This window comes from Theropithecus gelada, chromosome 5 (assembly GCF_003255815.1).
Source record: "Theropithecus gelada isolate Dixy chromosome 5, Tgel_1.0, whole genome shotgun sequence".
Lineage (NCBI taxonomy): Eukaryota > Metazoa > Chordata > Mammalia > Primates > Cercopithecidae > Theropithecus > Theropithecus gelada.
In genome coordinates this window covers 6,274,851-6,296,077 of record NC_037672.1, presented here as the reverse complement: position 1 = coordinate 6,296,077, position 21,227 = coordinate 6,274,851, and the positions used below count along the sequence as shown (strand labels likewise).

The 21,227-nt window shown below is 53.9% G+C and overlaps 1 protein-coding gene across 2 annotated transcripts in view; it reads left to right on the top strand.

Annotated features, from left to right (window-relative positions):
- The window catches only part of MAN2B2 (mannosidase alpha class 2B member 2), a 46,749-nt gene that overhangs the window by 2,539 nt on the left and 22,983 nt on the right, over window positions 1-21,227 (top strand). Inside the window, exons 3-9 of one of the 2 annotated variants that reach the window (XM_025386498.1) lie at window positions 677-782; window positions 9,346-9,518; window positions 11,630-11,745; window positions 15,033-15,144; window positions 16,571-16,682; window positions 18,972-19,162; window positions 20,056-20,212. In XM_025386498.1, coding sequence (XP_025242283.1) covers window positions 677-782; window positions 9,346-9,518; window positions 11,630-11,745; window positions 15,033-15,144; window positions 16,571-16,682; window positions 18,972-19,162; window positions 20,056-20,212 — 967 coding nt within the window. Of the gene's footprint in view, window positions 1-676; window positions 783-9,345; window positions 9,519-11,629; window positions 11,746-15,032; window positions 15,211-16,483; window positions 16,683-18,971; window positions 19,163-20,055; window positions 20,213-21,227 lie in introns of both variants that reach the window. The other variant, XM_025386497.1, reaches the window with a different exon arrangement.

Genomic DNA, 21,227 nt, shown 5'->3' with positions numbered 1-21,227 from the left:
CCAAACCCAGTGGTCTGTCTCCTAGCCCTTCACTGCATGGCCCAGTGAAGACCTGGGCAGGAAACTTGTGGCGGGGCTCCCTGGAGGCAGGAATTTTTGCCTACTTCATTCACTGCTGAACCTCCGGTGCCTGAACAGTGTCGGTTGTATACTAGGTGCTCACTTAACATGTGTTGAGTGAATGATCTACAAATAGTGCACCTTAAGAAACAAACCAAAGGTACCGCCTATAAACAGCTGTGTGTACACATACTGAAGTGCGTAACGTCAAGGGTATGCTGTTGCTAACTTGGTTAGCAGCAAAGGTGGAATAAAGGTGTTATGTGTGTAGAGACGGGGGTATTAAGCAAATAGGTTAAAAACGGTAGTGATGAGTGAACCCTGGGAAAGGATATGGGAGCTCTTTGTTCTATTTCTGAAACTTTTCTAAAGTTTCGAATTATTTAATAAAATAAGATTTAAGCAAATCTTATATGTACAAATACATATCTCAAATGCCCCGTGAGGGCTGCATGATTTCTAAGTGGTGGAGACACAGTGTGGACCAGGACAGACACTGCCCTGCTTTTGCAGAGTAAGCAAGGGTGGGGAGTGGCGCTGTAAGCGTGTCCCCCATAGACCCAGCCATGCTCAGGAGCTGTAACTGGCTTTTTTCTCTCTGCCTGCCCATGTCAAGGTCCGCCAGCTCCTGGAGGAAGGACGCCTGGAATTTGTCATCGGAGGCCAGGTCATGCATGACGAGGCCGTGACACACCTTGATGACCAGATCCTGCAGCTCACAGGTTTGGCCACCCTACCCTGCACCCGGGGTCCCTCAGGACCTCCAGTGGGACTGGGACGCGGTATCAGAACCCCCAGCTTCTGAGCTCTGTCTGCCCCTCTTAGTGGGGTGGGGGAATGTTAACCAGTGAAAACAGTGATTTGCTAGTGCCGTATTCATGCCTCACCAAGGAAGTTGAACATGGGGGTTAACAGCATGAATTCTGGAGTCAGATGGTCTCAATATATCCTGGCTCTGCCAATTCCCTCCTCTGTGACCCTGGAAAGGAATGTAACTTCAGTTTCCTCATAGATAAAATGAGTTTGATGGTAATACTTACCTCAAAGGGTTGTTGTGACTATTAAATTGGGATAATTCAAATAAAGCACTTTGGTAGGATGTGGGTTCCCTAGTAAATGCTCAGCAAATGTTTGCTGCCTTCCATCACAATCACCACCTTCATTATTACTACCACTACCACCTTCAACACCACAATGATCATGACTACTACCACCACCATCACCACCACCACCACCCTTTACCACCACAATGACCATCATTACCACTACCACCACCACCACCATCACCACCCTTCACCACCACAGTGACCATCACTACCACTACCATCACCACTACTGTCACCACCCTTTACCACCACAATGACCATTACTACTACTGTCACAACCACCACATCACTATCACCACCCTTTACCACCACAATGACCATCACTACAACCATCACCACCATCACTACCACCACCCTTCACTACCACAATGACCATTACTACTACTGTCACAACCACCACATCACTACCACCACCCTTCACTACCACAATGACCATTACTACTACTGTCACAACCACCACATCACTATCACCACCCTTTACCACCACAATGACCATCACTACCACCACCACCACCACCACCATCACTACCACCACCCTTCACCACCACAATGACCATTACTACTACCATCACCACCACCACATCACTATCACCACCCTTCACCACCACAAAGACCATCACCACCACAACTACCACCACCACCACCATCACCATCACCACCACAACTACCACCACCACCATCATCACCATCACCACCACCCTTCACCACCACTATGGCCACCACTACTGCTATCATTACTACCACTACCATCACCACCATCACTACTACCACCATCATCTTCACCACTACAATGACCATTACTACCACTACCATCACCACCACCACCTCCCAAACACTATCACCATGATCACCACCATCACTACCCATCACTGTCACCACCACCATCACCACATCCATTACTACCATCACCTCCACAATCATCACCACCACCACCACGACCAGGTCCCTCACCATCGTGTCCACCGTCCTCAGCACCAGCACCCACAGTGCCATGGGGCACTCTACTCACCGCTTACCAAATGCCTTTCACAGTGACACCCCAGCCAATCCTAATGGCAGGCTGATGGTGAGGCATGGTGATGCCCAGTCTCATTCTGCAGACGTAGAAACTGAGACCCAAAGAAACGCAGTGACTCTCTCCAGGGCAGATGGCCCGGACTTGAGTCCAGGCCTAGGGACTGAAGCTCCAAGTCCACAGTCACTCCACTACAGCGTGGGCCCTGATTTCCCCATTTGTAAAACATCGAGGCGGAGTGCAATGTTGTCAAAGGATGTTTTTGGCACTCTCCCTTTTCTCTTCTTTAATCTGGAACGTTCCCCTGTCTCAGTTTCTTATCGCCTTACATCTGGACTTTGCTCAAGCCCTAGACTTGCCCTTCCATGAGAAGGAGGCGTGATGGACACAGCCCTACAGACAGAGCTCCTCCCGCGACCAGGAGCTCAGCCCCTGCTTGTCGCCATGCATCCTCACAGGCCCAGAGGTAACAGGGGAGGAGAGCGAGGCTCAGAGTGAGCACCTTGCCCTCAGCCGCCTGCTGTGACTCCTTGACTCCACAGCCCCTGCTCTTTCACTCCCCCGTGTGAAGTATGGGCAAGGGATCCATCCCAACAGACTTCCCCACGCCCCCTCACAGACCCACTGCCAGGGCACATGTGACGCTGTAGGCGTGTCCCCCACCTGCCTCCTGACCTGCACCAGCGAGGAGGCTCTGGGGCTGTTTCTCACCTGTGCCATTTCACGCAGTGCTCCCCCTCGTTCTCCACCCTCCTCCTCAAGACATAGCTGAGAAGCCCCTCCCGTGGGAAATCTCTGAGTCTCTGCAGTTCTGTGTCACCTCCCCCCCTAACCGCTGAACCTCAAGATGCCCCTGGCAGGGACCCCCATCTGACTCATCTCAGCACCCAGCATAGGGTCTGGCCCAGAGCACTGCTCACTGGGCAAGGCTGGGCAAGGGGTGGGCGCTGAACTGCCCTGCCCTGAGGGTACCCACCGCTGGGGTACCTCGCCTCTGGCCTCAGCCCACCATGCCTAAGTGCTGATACCCCAGTGCTGACCCTGCAGGTCTGCCCTGGCAACTGGAAGCCCCAGGGAACCTCCGGCTGTGTCACCCTGGGGCAGGAAGAGCCCCCGGAGACACGAGAGAGAGCGGATGCTGTGAGGCTCCATTTCCAAACCTGTCCAAGCTCATGGGGCTCTCAGGATACAGACACGCGGGTTCCTTTCATGATAACCACCTTGTTCTAGGTACCAGATGTACACGTATTTTTTTCAGTCCTCAGGGCAATCTGGTAGATGGGTAATCTTACAAATGCTTATTCGTAAAAAAGTTTGAGGCTCAAATGCTATCAAAATGTGCCCACCGCCAGCTAAGTGATGGGACCCAGATCCGACCCTAGCCCGGCCAAGTCAGGAAGGTTACTTGTGGCTGAGCCCCTCTCCCTCGTGGCCGAGCCAAGCGCTTTGCCACGTACTCTTAGTTGCCTCAGAACAGCCTGGTAGCAGGTGGTACTATTCACAGCCCCATTTGACAGATGAGGAAACTGAGGTACAGAGAGGTGTGGGGTTTGTATGCAGTAGGTAGCAGAACTGGCGCTCAAGCCCACGTGTGCCTGGCCTGGGCTCTTTTCTGAACTTGTAGTCCCTAGGGCGGGGGAAGAGTGTGTGTATCAGACTCTCTGGGTGGCCTTTTCAGACCACCCATCTCAGATGTGCCAGGCATTCTGGCTGTGAATTATGTCCACATTGGGATGGTTTTCTCAGATACGTTGGAGTGAGAGAGGCTGGATCACCCCTCACTGCTTCCAGGCCCTTCATCTCCATCTCACCTTGGTGGAGCCCCTGCCTCGGGACAGGCCCTGGACAGCAAAGGAAGACAGGATCAGGCTGGCGCAGCCTCTAGACCTCTAACCTGCTTCTTGGGGTACTGGGGTGCCAAAGCATCTCCTTAACCAAGACCCACGCCTGGCTGCCCGCCAGGGCCTGGGACGCCGGGCCTGCCCGTGAGCTCACCTTTCCAGCCTTTACCTCCCCAACTCCTGCTCCCGGCAGGCACGCCAACACCACCTTAATTTTAGATGTGACATTTCTAGTGAGGGGAAAAGCATTTGTTCCCAGCACTGCAGTGACAGGGAAAAGCTGGGTGTGGGCAGCAGCCCCCGGGGGTAAGAGCTTTCATGCCCCTCCCTGAGGGGACACCTCCCCAGCTGGGATGTTTAGCGGAGGCCCAGCAGAGTGGCAGGTGCCACAGGGAAAGAACCCCCCGCCCCTATCCTGAGGGGAAAGAGCCCAGCTCCCGCCTCAGAGGTGCTGAGAGGCACAGGGTCCAAGCGAGAGTCAAGGAGACACCTTGGGCCATCCTGGATGACCACTGCTGTCCTGGCCATTCAAACCCAAGCTCTAAGCCCTGTACCCCAACCCCACTCCCCTCCCACTCAATCAGCGATCCCTCTCCTGTGTCACAGACTCTCTTCCACCTTCTCTTGTCTGTCTGCCTCCTTCCAGCAGTGTTGTCATTGTTGTTGTTGTTGTTGTTAGACAGAGTCTCACTCTGTCACTCAGGCTGGAGTGCAGTGGCGCAATCTCGGCTCACTGCAATCTCTGCCTTGTGGGTTCAAGCAATTCTCATGCCTCAGCCTCCTGGGTAGCCAGGAGTACAGGCATGCACCACTATGCCCAGCTAATTTTCATATTTTTAGTAAAGATGGGGATTTCACCATGTTGGCCAGGCTGGTCTTGAACTCCTGACTTCAAGTGATCCGCCCACCTTGGCCTCCCAAAATGCTAGGATTACAGACGTTAGCCACCAAGCCCGGCCCCCAGCAGTATTAAAAACACACTTAAATTGTCTCTTCAAATTTTTCTTTTTTTTTTAAGATGGGGTCCACTATGTTGCCCAGGCTAGTCTTGAACTCCCGATCTCAACATGATTGTAAAGCAAGCCCCTCCAGCTCAGGCTGTAGTGACATTTATTCTCACCACCCCCTCACCCCCCAACACCTCCCACTACTTCACCCTCAGCCCCTGCAGCCTGGCCTCTGCCCTCCACATGCTAGTGAGCTTCCTTGTGGCCTGGTCATTATGCTGGTGAGGATATTGGTTCAGCAGGTTGAACAGAGACCAAGTGACTCCAACAAGAAGGAAAGTGTGTTTCTTTCCTGTGGAAGTCTGCAGTGCAGGCCACTCTGGTGATTGGGTGGCTCTGCTCCATGGAGTGACCCAGGGATCCAGGTTGCTTCCATCTTGATGCTCAGCCGTCCCCAACAGTGTTTCCTGCCTGAGTTGCAGTCTAGGCTGGCTCACCCCACTCAGTTGTCCTTCCAGCAACTAGGGGATAGGGAATGGTGGAGCCAGGGCAGGCAGCTTACTTGTAAAAGGCGACCTAGAACCGGCCCACATCACTCCTCACATTTCCATTGGCCAGAACTTAGTCACATGGCCTCCCTCAACTGCAGGGACTGCTGGGGAATAGAGTCTGTTATTTTGCTCACAGCCCATTGGCCAAAGTGATATCATGTGATCTCTACCAGTTGCAAAGGAGGCTGGGGAATGTAGTCTCTGGCTGGGAGTCCATGTGCCCTGCTGAAACCAAGAAGGAGTGTGTGGTTCTGATACTAAAAGGAAGAAGGACAAAATGTATATCAGAGGCCAATTAACAGTTTTGGTCATGAATCACCCTGAAGTCTCAGGAATGCTTTCTGCTAGAGGACCAGAAAACCTGAGGAAAGCTGTTACTGGTGGAAGGTACCCAAGTTACCAGCAGCTAATCTGTACAGGTCTGCAGCAACCTCAATTCTTGCCTCCTCAGAAGAAAGAATTCAACTGAGGGGCATAAGGCAGAAAACAAGACTGAGGCATGTTTCAGAGCAGAAGTGGAAGTTTATTTAAAAAGGCTTTAAAACGAGAAAGAAAGGAAAGTATGCTTGGAAGAGTCCCAAGTGGGCACGTGAAAGTCAAGTGCTGTGTTGATCCTCGATCCTAGGACTTTATAGGTTGGTCCCCTTTCCCGTGATCCTTTCCTTAGGCTGGGCTACCCACACGCACAGTGACCTCCTTACCCTTGGGAGGTAAGCACATGCAGTGTGTTTAGGAAGTTGCACGCATGCCCCTCTGACGCTTTCTTCCCTTTTCCAGTGGAGTGCCCCTGGAAGGTCAAACTCCGCCATTTTGTCTCTTAATCCACGTGCCTGGGACGTTGTGTCTCCCTGGCACCTGCGTTCAATTAACACGTTAGTGCAACAGGTGTGGACCATCAGGAAATGCCCTCTCCCTAGTGCTGGCTGCCAATTTGTTACTTTTAGAGAGGCAATATGATAATTGCCAAACCATCACCCAACATTCCTAGTGGGTGGGGGAAGAGCCCTCGCCTGCCCGACTCATGCTTGTCTAACTACTTGTAACAAAGCGACTTGAGTCTTAAGAACATTTACTGTTTACTTAATAAGATGGGGATAGTTTGGGACTGGTTCTGCAGTACCTTGATATCTGTGATTCTCATGTCCTTACCCTTGTGGTCACAAGATGGCTTCCATAGCTCCAGGCATCATGTTACCAGACACCACATTCAAGGCAGTAAAAGGAAGAGAGGGGGCTTTCTATAGCCATGGTCTATTCTGTTGGATAAACTTAGACACGCTAAAATGTTAGCATTCATTTGAACCAACAGTGATTCCTGAATCAGGAAGTACTAGACTGTGAGCAGTTCAGGGCTCCACTAGGGGCATATGAGGGAGAAACTTCTATAAGGTGCTCCTGAAAGTAAGACAAAGAAAACATGTGCCTACAGTGAACAGTCCCTCGTTAGAGGTTGGTTGGCAGTTTCCGATGGGTCAAGCTTAAGTTCTGTTTTCCTGTTTACACTGAGTTGGATTTGGGTTTGCTAACGGAGGAACCCGAGGCCTGGAGCCGGCTCAGCTCGATGGCCTCCCACCCAGTTCATTACTTAACAATGCTCCTCCAGCTGGCAGACAGACTGAGGGAACAAATATCTGACAAGAGGGAGTGAGCGTGCCACATTTGGCTTAGATCAACTGTGATTCATCCCTTGAGGCTGGGCATGGTGCCCCCTGAACAGAGGGAAGGTTCTGCCAGTGAAGAACGGGTGCTGACTTGGCAGCCGTCAGCCTGCCCCCACTGGCCGCCCTGTCTGGTGCGAGGCCGCACCTTCCAGAGCTCCTGGCTCCTCTCAGTGCAGTGCTGTTGCCCTCCTTCATCCTGCAGCTAGCACTCCCCCTGTGCTCCCCCGACCCTCTGGCTGCTCCTTCTCCATCCTCTCTGCTTACACATGCACAGCATCCGCCCACATCCTAGTCCAAGCTCCCTCTGATCCCCTGTCACCTCTGCTGTGCACCTGACGTCAGCCCCACCCCTCACCTCCCACAGTCACCCCCTGCCCTGTCTTGGCCTTACTCATGGGTCTGACCGCTGCTCAGTCCCCGCACCCCAGGCATCGTCTGAGCCTCAGCCAGGGTCTCCAGGACTGCGAGTTCATCAGTGAAAGGCAGTTTGAGTCTAGATCAGTTATGAGAGTTCTCTGAGATGTTGTTCAGCAGTCTTAAAGTGTGGATTATGACACCCATCTCTCAAGGTGTTTAAAAGATTATATTTCGGGGAAGGACTTGGGGAACATTAATCAATGCCTTATACAAGTCTGGGGTTTTCTTTCTCCCTGCACCACTGAACCCAATATCTGGTTTACTATGGTGGCTCTTAAGTAATAAATGAATAAATGAATGGTTGGGTGATTCTGGCATGGAGCCCTTTGTATTCATGATCTATCTCCATGTAGTAAATTGCCCCCAAACTCAGGGGCTTCTGAAAACAAGCATTTTGAATCTACAGCTCCTATGGGTGAGGAGCTGAGGAGTGGCTTAGCCAGGGGGTTCTGGCTCAGGACCTCTTGAGAAGTTGCTATCAAGGAGTCAGATGGGGCAGTGTCATCTGAGGGCTGGACTGGGGCTGGAGGGTCTACTCCAGGCTGGCTTCTGTGGCTGTGAGAGGAGGCCTTGGTTCCTTGCCGTGTGACTGCTCATGGCACAGCAGCTGGCCTCCCAGAGCAGTGACCCAGGACAGCAGACAAGAGCAGCCACAGTAGAAGCTGCATGCCCTGCACCTTCTTGCCTCAGGGACACACAGGCACTTCTGCCTCCTTATGTTTGTTAGAAGTGAGTCACTGAGTCTGGCCACCCTCTAGGCCCTAAGCCTCATCTCTTGAAGAAGTAGCAATGATTTATGGATGTCTTTTCTTTTTTGTTTGTTTGTTGGTTTGTTTGTTTGAGACAGTCTCATTCTGTCACCCAGGCTGAAGTGCAGTGGTGGGATCACGGCTCACTGCAGCCTCAACCTCCTGAGCTCAAGTGATCCTCCCACCTCAGCCTCCCAAGTACCTGGGACTACAGACATGTGCCACCACGCCTGGCTAATTTTTTTTAAGTTTGTGTGCATGTGTAGAGATGGGGTCTCACTCTACTGCCCAGGCTGGTCTCAAACTCCTGGGCTCAAGCAGTCCTCCCACCTCAGGATTACAGGCATGAGCCACATTGCTAGGCTTGGACGTCTTTGAACCACCACACACTTAGGTTTGAAGTTCACTTTTAACCTTTTATTGTTGGTGATGTCCGAGACCTTCATCACATCATCAAAATCAGTGCTCTATCTAAGTTCACACAAAAATCCTCACCCCTGCACATGCTATAACATGCAGGAACCTTAAGGACATTATGCAGAGTGAAATACGTCAGTCACAGAAGGACTAATGCTGTGTGATTCCACTGGTATCTAGAGTTGTCAAATTCATGGAGTCAGGGAGTAGAATGGGGGTGCTAGGGGCTTGGGGAGGGGCATAGGGAGTTAGTGTTTCATGAGGACAAGAGCTTCAACTTGGGAAGAGGAGAACGTTCTGGAAAGGGATGGTGGTGGTGGTTGTATAACGGTGTGAATGTACTAACACTATTCAGCTGTACACTTAGAAATGATTAAGGTGGTAAATTGTACGTTATATGTACTTCACCATGATTAAAAGTTAATAATTAACACCCTCACCTCTGCGGTTCAGCATGACCCTGCCTGGCCCAGTAGCTGGCACTGCAACCCACTGGACAGGCAGGTTCCCCTGGGTGAGCGTGGGGCCGGGAGGCACAGGCCCACCCTCCAGGCACCAGCAGGGTGATGCTGTCTTTGCAGAAGGACACGGATTTCTCTATGAAACATTTGGGATCCGGCCACAGTTCTCCTGGCACGTTGACCCATTTGGCGCCTCTGCCACGACCCCCACCCTATTCGCGCTGGCAGGCTTCAACGCCCACCTCGGCTCCCGGATCGACTACGACCTGAAGGCAGCCATGCAGGAGGCCCGGGTGAGTGGTGTGCCGCGTCTGCTGCCGCCCAGCGACTGCTCCTCCCTTCCTTCCTTGGATCAGAGCATGGTAGAAAGCTGCTGCTCTATGCCAGAGTGTTCGGGAATTCTTGGCAGCTGCATAGACCACGGGGCTGTCCCCTAACCTTTGCTCTTGTCGTCTCCCCCACCAGGAGGACCGCCCTCCCTGTACACCCAGCTTCTCACAGAGCTACGGGCACAGTTTGGCTGCCTCCTGCTTCCAGACCCCTATCCCCATCAGCTGGGCCTGAGGCAGGGCTGACCCCTTCTGTGGGCCTCCCACAGGGACTAGAGCAGAATGGCACTCAGTAAGCAGGGGTTGACAACCAGAGGAATGGCAGGGCGTGTTTAGCTGGAACAGGTAGCAGAGACGCTGTGATTCTTCAGGTGTGTGGGCAACTGTTACAAGACTTAAGTAGCAACAACAACCATGGTAGATGCTGCCTTCAGTTGTGCCCTTGGGAGTGCCAGGCCTGGTACCAGGCCCTACTCATCCTTCATTTCTTTTTCTTTTCTTTGCTTTGCTTTGCTTGCTTGCTTGCTTGCTTGCTTTCCTTTTTCCTTCTTCTTTCCTTCTTCTTTCCTTCTTCTTTCCTCCTTCCTTCCTTCTCTCTTTCTCTCTCTCTCTTTCTCTCTCTTTCTCTCTCTCTTTCTCTCCTTCCTTCCTTCCTTCCCTTCCTCCCTCCCTCCCTGCCTCCCTCCCTCCCTCTTCCTTCCTTCCTTCCTTCCTTCCTTCCTTCCTTTCTTTCTCTCTCTCTCTCTCTCTCTCTCCCCCCCCCTTCTTTCTTTCTTTCCTTTTCTTTCTTCGAGACAGGGTCTTGCTCTGTCACCCAGGCTGGAATGCAGTGGCACAATCTCGGCTCACTATAAACTCTGCCTCCCGGGTTCAAGCGATTCTTGTGCCGCAGCCGCTCAAGTAGCTGGGATTATAGGTGAGCGCCACCACGCCCAGCTAAATTTTGTGTGTGTTTCTTGTAGAGACGGGGTTTCACCATGTTGGCCAGGCTGGTCTCAAACTCCTGGTCTCAAGCGATCCACCCACCTCAGCCTCCCAAAGTGCTGGTATTACAGGCGGGAGCCACTGGTGCCCACCTTCATCTTGCATTTCTTTTAACCCTCACAGCAACCTTATGGGATAGTGTCATCATTTGCTGGGGCTGCCATAACAAAGGACAACAGACTGGTGACTTAAGCAATAGAAACATATTGTCCCATGGTTCTAGAGGCTGCACGTTCAGGGTCAAGGTGTCGACAGGGTCACGCTCCCTCTGAAGGTGCAAGGGAAGGGGCTGCTTCAGGCCTCTCTCCTTGGCTTGTGGATGTCCCGCTTCTCCTGGTGCCCCGTATCATCTTCCCTGTGTGCATGTCTGTGTCTCAATTTTCCCTTTTTTTAAGGACATCCATCCTATTGTATTAGGACCCACCCTAATGAACTCATTTTAACTTGATTACTTCTGTAAAGACCCCATTTCCGGCTGGGCACAGTGGCTCACGCCTGTAATCCCAGCCCTTTGGGAGGCTGAGTGAGGCGGGCGGATCACATGAGGTCAAGAGTTCGAGACCAGCCTGGCCAAAAACCCCGTCTCTACTAAAAATACGAAACTTAGCCGGGCGTGGTAGCAGGCGCCTGTAATCCCAGCTACTCGGGAGGCTGAGGCAGGACAGTCACTTGAACCCAGGAGGTGAAGGTTTCAGTGAGCCGAGATCATGCCACTGCACTCCAGCCTGGGCGACAGAGTGAGACTCCGTCTCAAAAAAAATAAATAAAAAATAAAAAATAAACTACACACTTGGTGAGAAGTAATGAGCTTCCTGCACCTGGGGGCATTCAAGCAGAGTTAGAAGGTGCTGATTCTACAGGCTTTGGCAGAGAAAATCCTGCATTGAGGAGTGCGTGGGGTGAATGAGCACGGCTTCCAGAGGGCAAATCCCACAGCCAGTCTTAGGAAACGGCAGGGGAGATCTCATCCCTGAACCACTGAGGGAGGGCTGAGGTGAGGACAGGCAGGAGACACCCAGATGGGGCTGAGGAAAGTGGAGCTGGGGCAGCCACATGGCCCCTCCAGCCTCACTCTCCTCCTCGGCTTGCAGGGGCTGCAGTTCGTGTGGCGAGGGTCCCCATCCCTCTCAGAGCAGCAGGAAATCTTCACGCACATCATGGACCAGTACAGCTATTGCACCCCGTCCCACATCCCTTTCTCCAATAGGTACGTGCCCTTCCGCAGTGCCTTTTCTGGGATCTGACAGCAGGGTCTGCCCAGCCCCTGCAGCTCTTCTGCAGTTTTGTTTTTGTTTGTTTGTTTGTTTAAGACAAGAGTTTCTGCTCTGTCGTCCAGCCTGGAGTGCAGTGGCGCCATCTTGGCTCACTGCAACCTCCGCCTCCTGGATTCAAGCGATTCTTTTGCCTTAGCCTCCTGAGTAGCTGGGATTACAGGCGCCCACCACCACGCCCAGCTAATTTTTGTCTTTTTAGTAGAGATGGAGTTTCACCATGTTATCTAGGCTGGTCTCAAACTCCTGACCTGAGATGATCCACCTGCCTCGGCCTCCCAAAGTGCTGGGATTACAGGCATGAGCCACCGTGCCCAGCCCTATTCTGCAGTTTTTGACAAGAGTTCCTTAAGCATTTCCACACATGGTTTCCCATTCTTAAGCCTCCCCAACAGAGTGGGTGGGGTTATCAACCCCATTTTACAGATGTGGAAACTGAGGTTCAGAGAGGGTAAGTGACCAGATCAGGGTCACCCAGCTGGTAAGTAGGGGAGGCAGGATTTGACTGCAGTTCTGTGTGACTCCGAATTGCTTCTTGTTATGAGTCCCTGTCCCAACAGAGGATTGTTTAAAGGATGAGATCTTCGCTGGGTGCGCTGCCTCATACCTGTAATCCCAGCACTTTGGGAGGCCGAGGCAGGTGGGTCACTTGAGGTCAGGAGTTTGAGACCAGCCTGGCCAACCTGGTAAAACTCTGTCTCTACTGAAAATACAAAAATTAGCCAGGCGTGGCAGCAGTGCCTGTAATCTCAGCTACTCGGGAGGCTGGGGCAGAAGAATCACTTGAACCCGCAAGGTGAAGGTTGCAGTGAGCCAAGATTGTGACCGCGCTCCAGCCTGGGTGACAGAATGAGACTCCATCTCAAAAAAAAAAAAAAAAAAAAAAAAAGCCTGGAAGAGTGGGAGAGGGAAGGGGCCTGCAGAGCCCTGGGAATACATCGCTGCTCACCCTTGTCTTGCAGAGCTGCCCCTGTCCAATCACCTCCTATTCACCCCGTGGTGAGGGAGGGGTCCTCACCCTAAACGGTAGATGGTTGAATACACACCACCCTACCCAGCACAGGTGACATCCACAGCAGTTTCTGTTTGTCACATACAATCACAGCTCACACCGCGCACGCCAAGGCCCCATGGGGGTGCACTGTGGAGCAGACTGAACATGTAGGGGCAGCTGTGTAGCAGCAAGGGGGCAGGTGCCCTCGGCTCCTGCAGAGGACGTGAGTGGCTCATCTGAATAATTTCACCAGCTGGCAGGAAGGTGGAAACTGTTGTGTGGAGGACCAGGTAGGGTGCAGCTGGTCCGACTGATAGTGAAAGAGCTAGACAAGAGGACTTTTCTGCTGGTGGAAGCTATCAGGTGACAGCAGGGGACTCCTAGACCCCTGGGGGCCTTCAAGGCTCAGCTGTCGGGCCGGGCGCGGTGGCTCAAGCCTGTAATCCCAGCACTTTGGGAGGCCAAGACGGGCGGATCACGAGGTCAGGAGATTGAGACCATCCTGGCTAACACGGTGAAACCCCCTCTCTACTAAAAAATACAAAAAACTAGCCGGGCGAGGTGGCGAGCGCCTGTAGTCCCAGCTACTCGGGAGGCTGAGGCAGGAGAATGGCGTAAACCCGGGAGGCGGAGCTTGTAGTGAGCTGAGATCCGGCCATTGCACTCCAGCCTGGGCGACAGAGCGAGACTCCGTCTCAAAAAAAAAAAAAAAAAAAAAAAGGCTTAGCTGTCAAGAAGCACGTGGGATTTTAGCCTTGCTGTACACCTTCTTCCCCAGAAGGCTTTGGGTGAAGACTGAGTGGGGACCAGGAGTATGGAGCCATGGACCAGGACCCCCTGGGGGCAGAGAGGGTAGGCAGTGAGCCCACATGCACGTTCCTGGCTCACAGTTTTGAGCACCCACCATGAGCCAGGGCCTGTTCCAAGCATTCTCCCTGTGATACCTCATAGACCCTTGCAGCGATCCCCTGACCGAGATGCTGTGAGTGCTCCATCTTACAGAAGGAGAAACCGAGGCACGGCAGCCCACCCCAGGTCCCACAGCTGGCAGAAATGGTAGAGCCAGCGATGGATTGAGGCCACCGGCTCCGCAGCCTCCACATGGTGGCAGCAGCCAGCCTTGGTCTCTGTGCAGTCAGACGGCCCTGGGTTCAAATCCACGCTCTGCCCTGGCCAGGTGCTTAGCCTGTCTTGGAAGAGGAAAGACAACGGGCAAGGCAGAGGCAGTGAAGAACGCCAGCCGGGATTCGTTAGCGGTCCCTGCCGCTTGTCAGCCCTCCTCTGCGCCCGGCACTGTTTCTAGCTCCTTTCCATAAATGACTTGCATTTAATCCTCACAACAACCCACTCCACAGTCTACCAGGGAGACTAAAGCTTGGTGAGGCTAGAGGTGACTGCTGGTGGCTGATGACTGTGATCCCAATGCTTTGGGAGGCCGAGGTGGGAGGATTGCTTGAGCCCAGGAATTTGAGACCAGCCTGGGCCACAGAGCAAGACCTCGTCTCTACACAAAATTTAAAAATAAGTCGAGCATGGTGGTAGTCCCAGCTCCTAGGAAGGCTGAGGCGATGGCCTGAGCCCAGGAGTTCGAGGCTGCAGTGAGCCGTGATCATATCACTGCACTCCAGCCTGGGCAACAGAGCGAGACCCTGTCTGTAAAAGAAACAGAGGTGGGAATGCTGGAAGGGGCTGCCCAGGTTGGAGAGCTCCAGACAAGGGTTCCACGGCTGTTACCCCGAGGCTGCACAGTGTGAGCAAGGAAGGCACTTAACTAACTGAGGGTTCTCCACACCCCCAGCCTAAGGCAAATGGAGAAAGATGTTAAATACTGAGCCTGTCTTTATTTAAAACTCTGACATTTTGTTCCTCATGGGTTTTTTGCATTAATTTTCACTTTTTAAAGTACTGCATTAAAATATCATTTATCTCAACTACTGAGATTTGAGGCACCCCCATAAATTTTGTACCCTAGGCCAGAGCCTCACTTGCCTCACCAGGGCCCCGGCCTCTTTGGGGTCCTGGGACCCGGGGTCTGATGGGCAAGAAGTTGGCCTGCGTGAATGAGCAAACAAATCTTCTGTGGCCCACCATCCATCATGGAGTGGGGGAATTCAGGCTCTGGATGAAATGATGCGCCAAGGTGCCAAGACTGGGAGAATGTGGGACTTGGGTATGAGCCCTGGCTGTCCACAGAGCTCGTGTCTTCCCTAACCTTCTGCCCTCGCACAGGTCAGGATTTTACTGGAATGGCGTGGCCGTCTTCCCCAAGCCTCCCCCAGATGGGGTGTACCCCAACATGAGTGAGCCCGTCACCCCAGCCAACATCAACCTCTATGCTGAGGCTCTGGTGGCCAACGTGAAGCAGAGGGCCGCCTGGTTCCAGACACCCCACGTCCTCTGGCCCTGGGTAAGGCGGAGTCCCAGGCCCTGTGCCCTCAACACAGCCCAAGGAGCACCGTGCAAGCCCTGGCCCCTGCACCCAGGGCCACCCTATCCAGATCTGGCTAGGCCGCCATGCTGAGCCCAGTGGCTCCTCCTCCTTCCCTGCAGACCCCTGGGCCTCTCCCACTCTACCAGCCCCTCCCCTACCTGGAGAAGCACCCTCACCCACACTGGCCTCTCTAGCTCCCACTCTGCTTTCCTCCCCGCCTGGGCTGGAAGCCTGGCTCCCGGCTCAGGCACTGCATGCCTTAGAGTCCACTGAGCTTCAGTTGCCTCCACTGTAAAAGGAGAGGGTGGCAGCAGGCTTCATAGGCTTGGTGAGAGGTGGCGCATTCCCAGGAGGCCGGTGCCCGGCACGTTGTGGCCATCATCACAGCTAACCTTTAGTGAGTACCTGCTGTGTGCTGGGCACTGCCCCACAGGATATATTTGTCTTATCTGTCTAATTTGCACCACTGAGCCTGGGAAGCAGGCTGGTATCCATTTCACAGTTGAGGGAACCAAGGGCCAGAGAGGTTAAGGAATTTTCCTGAGGCCACAGAGTTCCTTAGCAGGGTGGCTAGGAAGGGGTGGAATTTGCGTTCAGATCCAGTCAGGCCAGCCCCAGAGCCTGCCTTCTTAATCCATGACTGCCCTTTTGAAGGCAAGCTTAAAGTCAGTAACTGAGTCATGGCTATTATTGTTGTTATTAATCATTATATTCTAATAATTAATAATCATTAATTATAATGATTTGGATAAGTACTAACACTGATGGGCCTTAAGAGATGCCCAGGGCCGAGCGCTGTGGCTCACACCTGTAATCCCAGCACTTTGGGGGAGGCCAAGGCAGGCAGATCACCTGAGGTCAGGAGTTCGGAACCAGCCTGGCCAACATGGTAAAACCCTGTCTCTACTAAAAATATAAAAATTAGCCAGGTGTGGTGGTGCGTGCCTGTAATCCCAACTACTCAGGGAGGCTGAGGCAGAAGAATCGCTTGAACCCAGAGGCGGAGGTTGCATGAGCTGAGATCAAGCCACTGCACTCCAGCCTGGGTGACAGAGTGAGACTCCGTCTCAAAAAGAAAAAAAAAAAAAACAAGATGCCCAGGAAGTTCTGCTATGGGAGCTGGTCTGGGGCCCCTGTTGGCCGCTTTGAAGACTGGGAGGGCGGCCGGTGGGGGGCGGTGATGAGCCCAGCCCCGCTGGGCAAGCGCTCTGCTCCCACAGCACAGGGTGTTGCTCCCGTGTCCCCACAGGGATGTGACAAGCAGTTCTTCAATGCCTCGGTGCAGTTCGCCAACATGGACCCACTGCTGGACCACATCAACAGCCATGCTGCCGAGCTCGGTGTCTCAGTGCAGTACGCTACACTGGGCGACTACTTCCGTGCCCTGCACGCTCTCAATGTCACCTGGCGTGTCCGCGACCACCACGACTTCCTGCCCTATTCCACAGGTACAGGCTTCCAGGGGCTGGGGTGGTAGTTTGGTGGCAGGGAGAGTATAGTCCACGTACCCTCTGCCCACCTCAGTGTCTGCTCAGCACTGCTCTCCAAGCCCTGGAGGGGTGCCAGGCAGGTCCTGTGTGGGGCGTAGGGGCAGAGACTGGCCCCCACCTGCTCACTCCACCTGGACGTCCTGGCCACCACATGCACCCCCTGGTTCCCACAGGGTTCAGCCTCTCATCATTGCCCACACATGCAGTTTCCTGCCTCTGGCCTTTGCACAGGTGGTGCCTCTTGCTGGGAGCGGCCTCCGCCACCTTCTCTTCCTGCATGAGTTCCACATAAACCTCCTCTAGGAAGCTTTTCCTGATGCTGAGGCTGACTCAGGCTCAGTCATTACTGCACAGTCATTACTGGGCACCTTCTGTGCATCCTGCCTGTGTCCTCAGGCCAGAACCGGGCTGGCCACCAGCAACACAGCCTGAGAGCTAAGAGGGCTGGCTGTGAGTGAGCCTCTACTCCCTGGCCGTGTGCAAGTCATGAAACCACCCTGTCTCCAAAGAGGGACATTTGTGGTGCCTTGTCCATAGATAGGGTTGCTGTCAAAATTCAAAGAGAGGAAGCGCTCTCAGCCTCCTGCCCAGCACAGAGGCTGGGCTCAGCCGGTGTCCTAGCCCTTTGGGTGCTGCTATAACAGAATAACACAGAATGGATCATTGATAAGGAAACAAAATTTCTTTGGCTAACAGGTGTAGAGGCCAGGAAGTCCAAGGTGGAGGGCTGGTGTCTAGAGAGGGCCTTCTTGCTGCATCACCCGTGGCTGAAGGCTAAGTGCAAAAGAATGGCCAGACAAGGGGGTTGAACTTGCTTTTCTAACAATCCCAGTCCCATGACAATGACATTAATCTGTTCATGAGGGCAGAGCCTTCGTGGCCTAATCTCCTCTTAAGCATCCCACCTCTTAATACAGTCACAATGGCAATTAAATTTTAACATGGGTTTTGGAGGGGTATTCAAACCATAACATTTCCCTTCCAAAGAGATGCCACAGATGGACTCCAACTGCAGGGCTCATTCTGGCCTGGGCACTGCCTTGACTCACCCATGACCTGGGTTAGTCCTGCCTCTCTGGGCCCCAGCCTCTGGGTTTGCATGGTGACCAGTGGAGCTGCATAGTCTCCAGCCCCTGCTGTTGACACCACGTTGGAGGCAGGTGGGGCTACACACAGGGGTTGGGGGATGTCCACGGATGTGGGTGTGGTTGTAATCAGGGCAGGAGGAGATATGTTAATGTGGGCATGGCTAATGGTGAGGTGGGTGGGGTAGTGACTGTGGGTGTGGCTACATCTAGCGGGTAGGGATACACCCGAGTCAAGTTGGGTGTGGCTCTGTCCAGGTGGGCATGGTGTTCAGGCAGGCATGGTGTGGTGGTGATCGCTGAGGCTGTGGAGCCCCTGCCAGACTGAATGGAATCGGGCCTCACCACCCACTCTCAACATGGCTACAAAGCTGTGGAGGACCCCATCTGACCCACAGGCTATGGCCTGTCCCCTGGGCCATGGGACCACCCCTCCCAGTCTGGTCCAGGACCAGTGGGGGAAGAACAAGGAATCAAGGCCAATCTGGGCACATCCCAGACCCCAAGGAGCAGGAAAGCAGAAGCAATAGGAAGCTCCCTTCTGAGACAGACAGCTACTCCCTGGAAGGATTCAGCCTCCTGCCTCCTGCATGGGCCCTGGCCATCCTCATCCTCTCTGGCTTGCATCAGGACAGTGGCTCCCTGGGGACTCTGAGCCCTTGCTGCCTCCTACCATCCATCCTCCCGGGACGCCCAGAGAATCCCTGCTGAAACGCATGCCTGTCCTGGCCTCCCCATGCCCATGTCACACATAAAGGCCTCTGTGTGGTCAAGGCCCTTCTCAGCAGGGTCCTGCCCACCTGGCTCCTCGTCTTCCCCGCTGGGTCTCCCAGGCCCTTTGCTCACACAGCTGTCCTGTGTTTCCTAGGCACCCTGGGCTTGCCTCCGATCACCATCCTTCAGCACCCCACCCCACCTGCCCCAGTGCAGCCTGCCTCTCCCGCCCTGCCCAGGGCCTACCCAGGGCCTTCTGGGCAGTTCCTAGTCTGGCTATGGGAGGAGCCCTGAATTGGGAGCCGCAAGCCCTGGGCTCACTGCCTCTTTGGGTGATCCTGGCAGAGGCTGCCTCTGCAGCCCCAGCTTCTCAGCTCTTCCAGGGCTGGAGCTTAGCAGACTTCTGGGTCAGGCCGTCTCAAGCTCACTGTCTTCCATTGTCTCCCAGAACCATTCCAGGCCTGGACGGGCTTCTACACGTCCCGCAGCACACTGAAGGGGCTGGCCCGGCGAGCCAGCGCCTTGTTGTATGCCGGGGAGTCCATGTTCACGCGCTACATGTGGCCGGCCCCCCATGGGCATCTGGACCCCGCCTGGGCCCTGCAGCAGCTCCAGCAGCTTCGCTGGGCCGTCTCCGAGGTAACACCACACTTAGCCACAGTGGCAGGATTGGAACCCCCCCATGCTGCGCACCTCCCCTCCCTTGTCCTAGCCAATCCTCCCAGCCCTGGGGCACTAGAGGCCCCACGTTACAGAGGGGAAACTGAGGTTCCCTTTGGTTACAAGGCCGGTGCATGGTGAACCCAGGCCAAGGCTGGGACCACAGCCTGATCCATCTAGCTGGTGGCCTCATTAAGCTTTGTAGCAGTTTAGCAAGAGGGATAAAGGACAAGGTGGAGTGGCATTTGTGTCCGACAGCCCTGCCTGCTTCCAAATCTCGGCTCAGCTGTGTGACGTCAGGCACGTGATTCCCACACCCATCCGAGACCTAATTCCTTCCTGTACAATGAGAACAACGAGCTTGCTCAGGAGGACGGTGGGGCAACTGGATGTGCTGGTGTGCACAGGCTGCTCGGAGCAGTGGCTACTGAATAGCCAGTTCACCAGTGTCCGTCTCCACCCATCCCCTATCTACTGATGGGAAAACAGACCCAAGACAGCCTGTAACTTGTCCTCAGTCACCTATCCAAAAAAGGGTCGCACCAGCCATGACACTGTAACAGTTCCCCAAAAGGAAATGCTGGCAGAACATGTCATTGTGTTGTGGGAGAAATCAGGTGACTTTAGGGTCCGTCAGAGCAGGAGGTCCAGAGATGGGGGACAATGAGTTCCCACAAGGGCAGGAAAAGTTGGGCAAGCTCCTCAGCCTCTCTTGGCCTCAGTTCCCTCTTCTGTGAAATGGCGGGGACTCCCTGCTTCTCCACTGGCACCTGGCAAACCAGAATGAGAGCCAGCACCTAGTAGGTGCCTTGTAGGTGCCTCGCAGAGTCAGGTCCTGATCCTGTTCTTCCTCCCCCTGGGGGTTGCTGCAGGTCCAGCACCATGATGCCATCACTGGGACTGAGTCTCCCAAGGTGAGAGACATGTACGTGACGCACCTGGCCTCGGGGATGCTGGGCGTGCGCAAGCTGATGGCCTCCATCGTCCTAGACAAGCTCCAGCCCCAGGCACCCACGGCGGCCAGCTCGGGTGAGCCAGGACCTGCAGGGAGGCTGTGGCCCCTTTATGAAGGGAGAGCCTGAGGGCATCAGGGGAGGGGCTCGATGACCCCAGCTTCAGACTCTGAGTCCACATTGCCTGTGTCGCCCTTCCCCATGGGGAGAGCTCGGACAGGTGGCTTCAGTCCTCCCAGCCTCTGTTTGCTCATCCGTGCAATGAGGAAGGGTTGGTGATGTTACAAGAAGAGCCAGAAATAGCAGCTAACATGTTTTGAGCATTTACTAAGCTCAAAATACCCTTCGTGCAGTATTGAATTTAATGCCTCACAAAATCTGTACAAAATAGGAATGGTTACTGTCCTCATTTTACAGCCGAGGAAACAGACTCAAGTTATATGCTAGCCCAGGGCCACTTGGGTAGGAAGGAGCAGAGCAGGGATTGAACCTGAACCCGGTGCTGCCCAGCCTTGCAGAGAGTACGCCAGTGTCCTCAGGGACCTGGTCCCTTCCTGGCTCCCAGCACTCCCTCCCAAACTCCACTTGACTGAGATCACAGCAGGGCAGCTGTGGCACCAACCTCTTTGACTGAGGTTTCCCATGTGTAGAGTGACTGATCACGCGCCAGTGTGCCTGGGACTGAGGGGTTTCCAAACTGGGAAGATCCTGGACAAATGAAGACAGGTTGGCGGCCCTCCGCCCACATGAGACTTTTCTGTGCACAGGCCCCCAGGTCCCACCCACAGCCTGCACTTGGTCATCTTGCACTTCCTTCTTGTTTTTTGTTTTCTGAGATAGGGTCTCGCTCTGTCACCCAGACTGGAGTGCAGTGGTGCCAATCATGGGGTCACTGCTGCCTTAAACTCCTGGGCTTGAGCGATCCTCCCGCCTTAGCCTCCCAAGTAGCTAGGACTACAGGCATGCGCCACCACACCTGGCTCATTGTTTTATTTATTTACTTTTTTTGGAGAGACAGAGTCTCACCATGTTGCCAAGATGGTCTCTAACTCCTGGGCTCAAGTGGTCCTCCCACCTTGGTCTATCAAAAT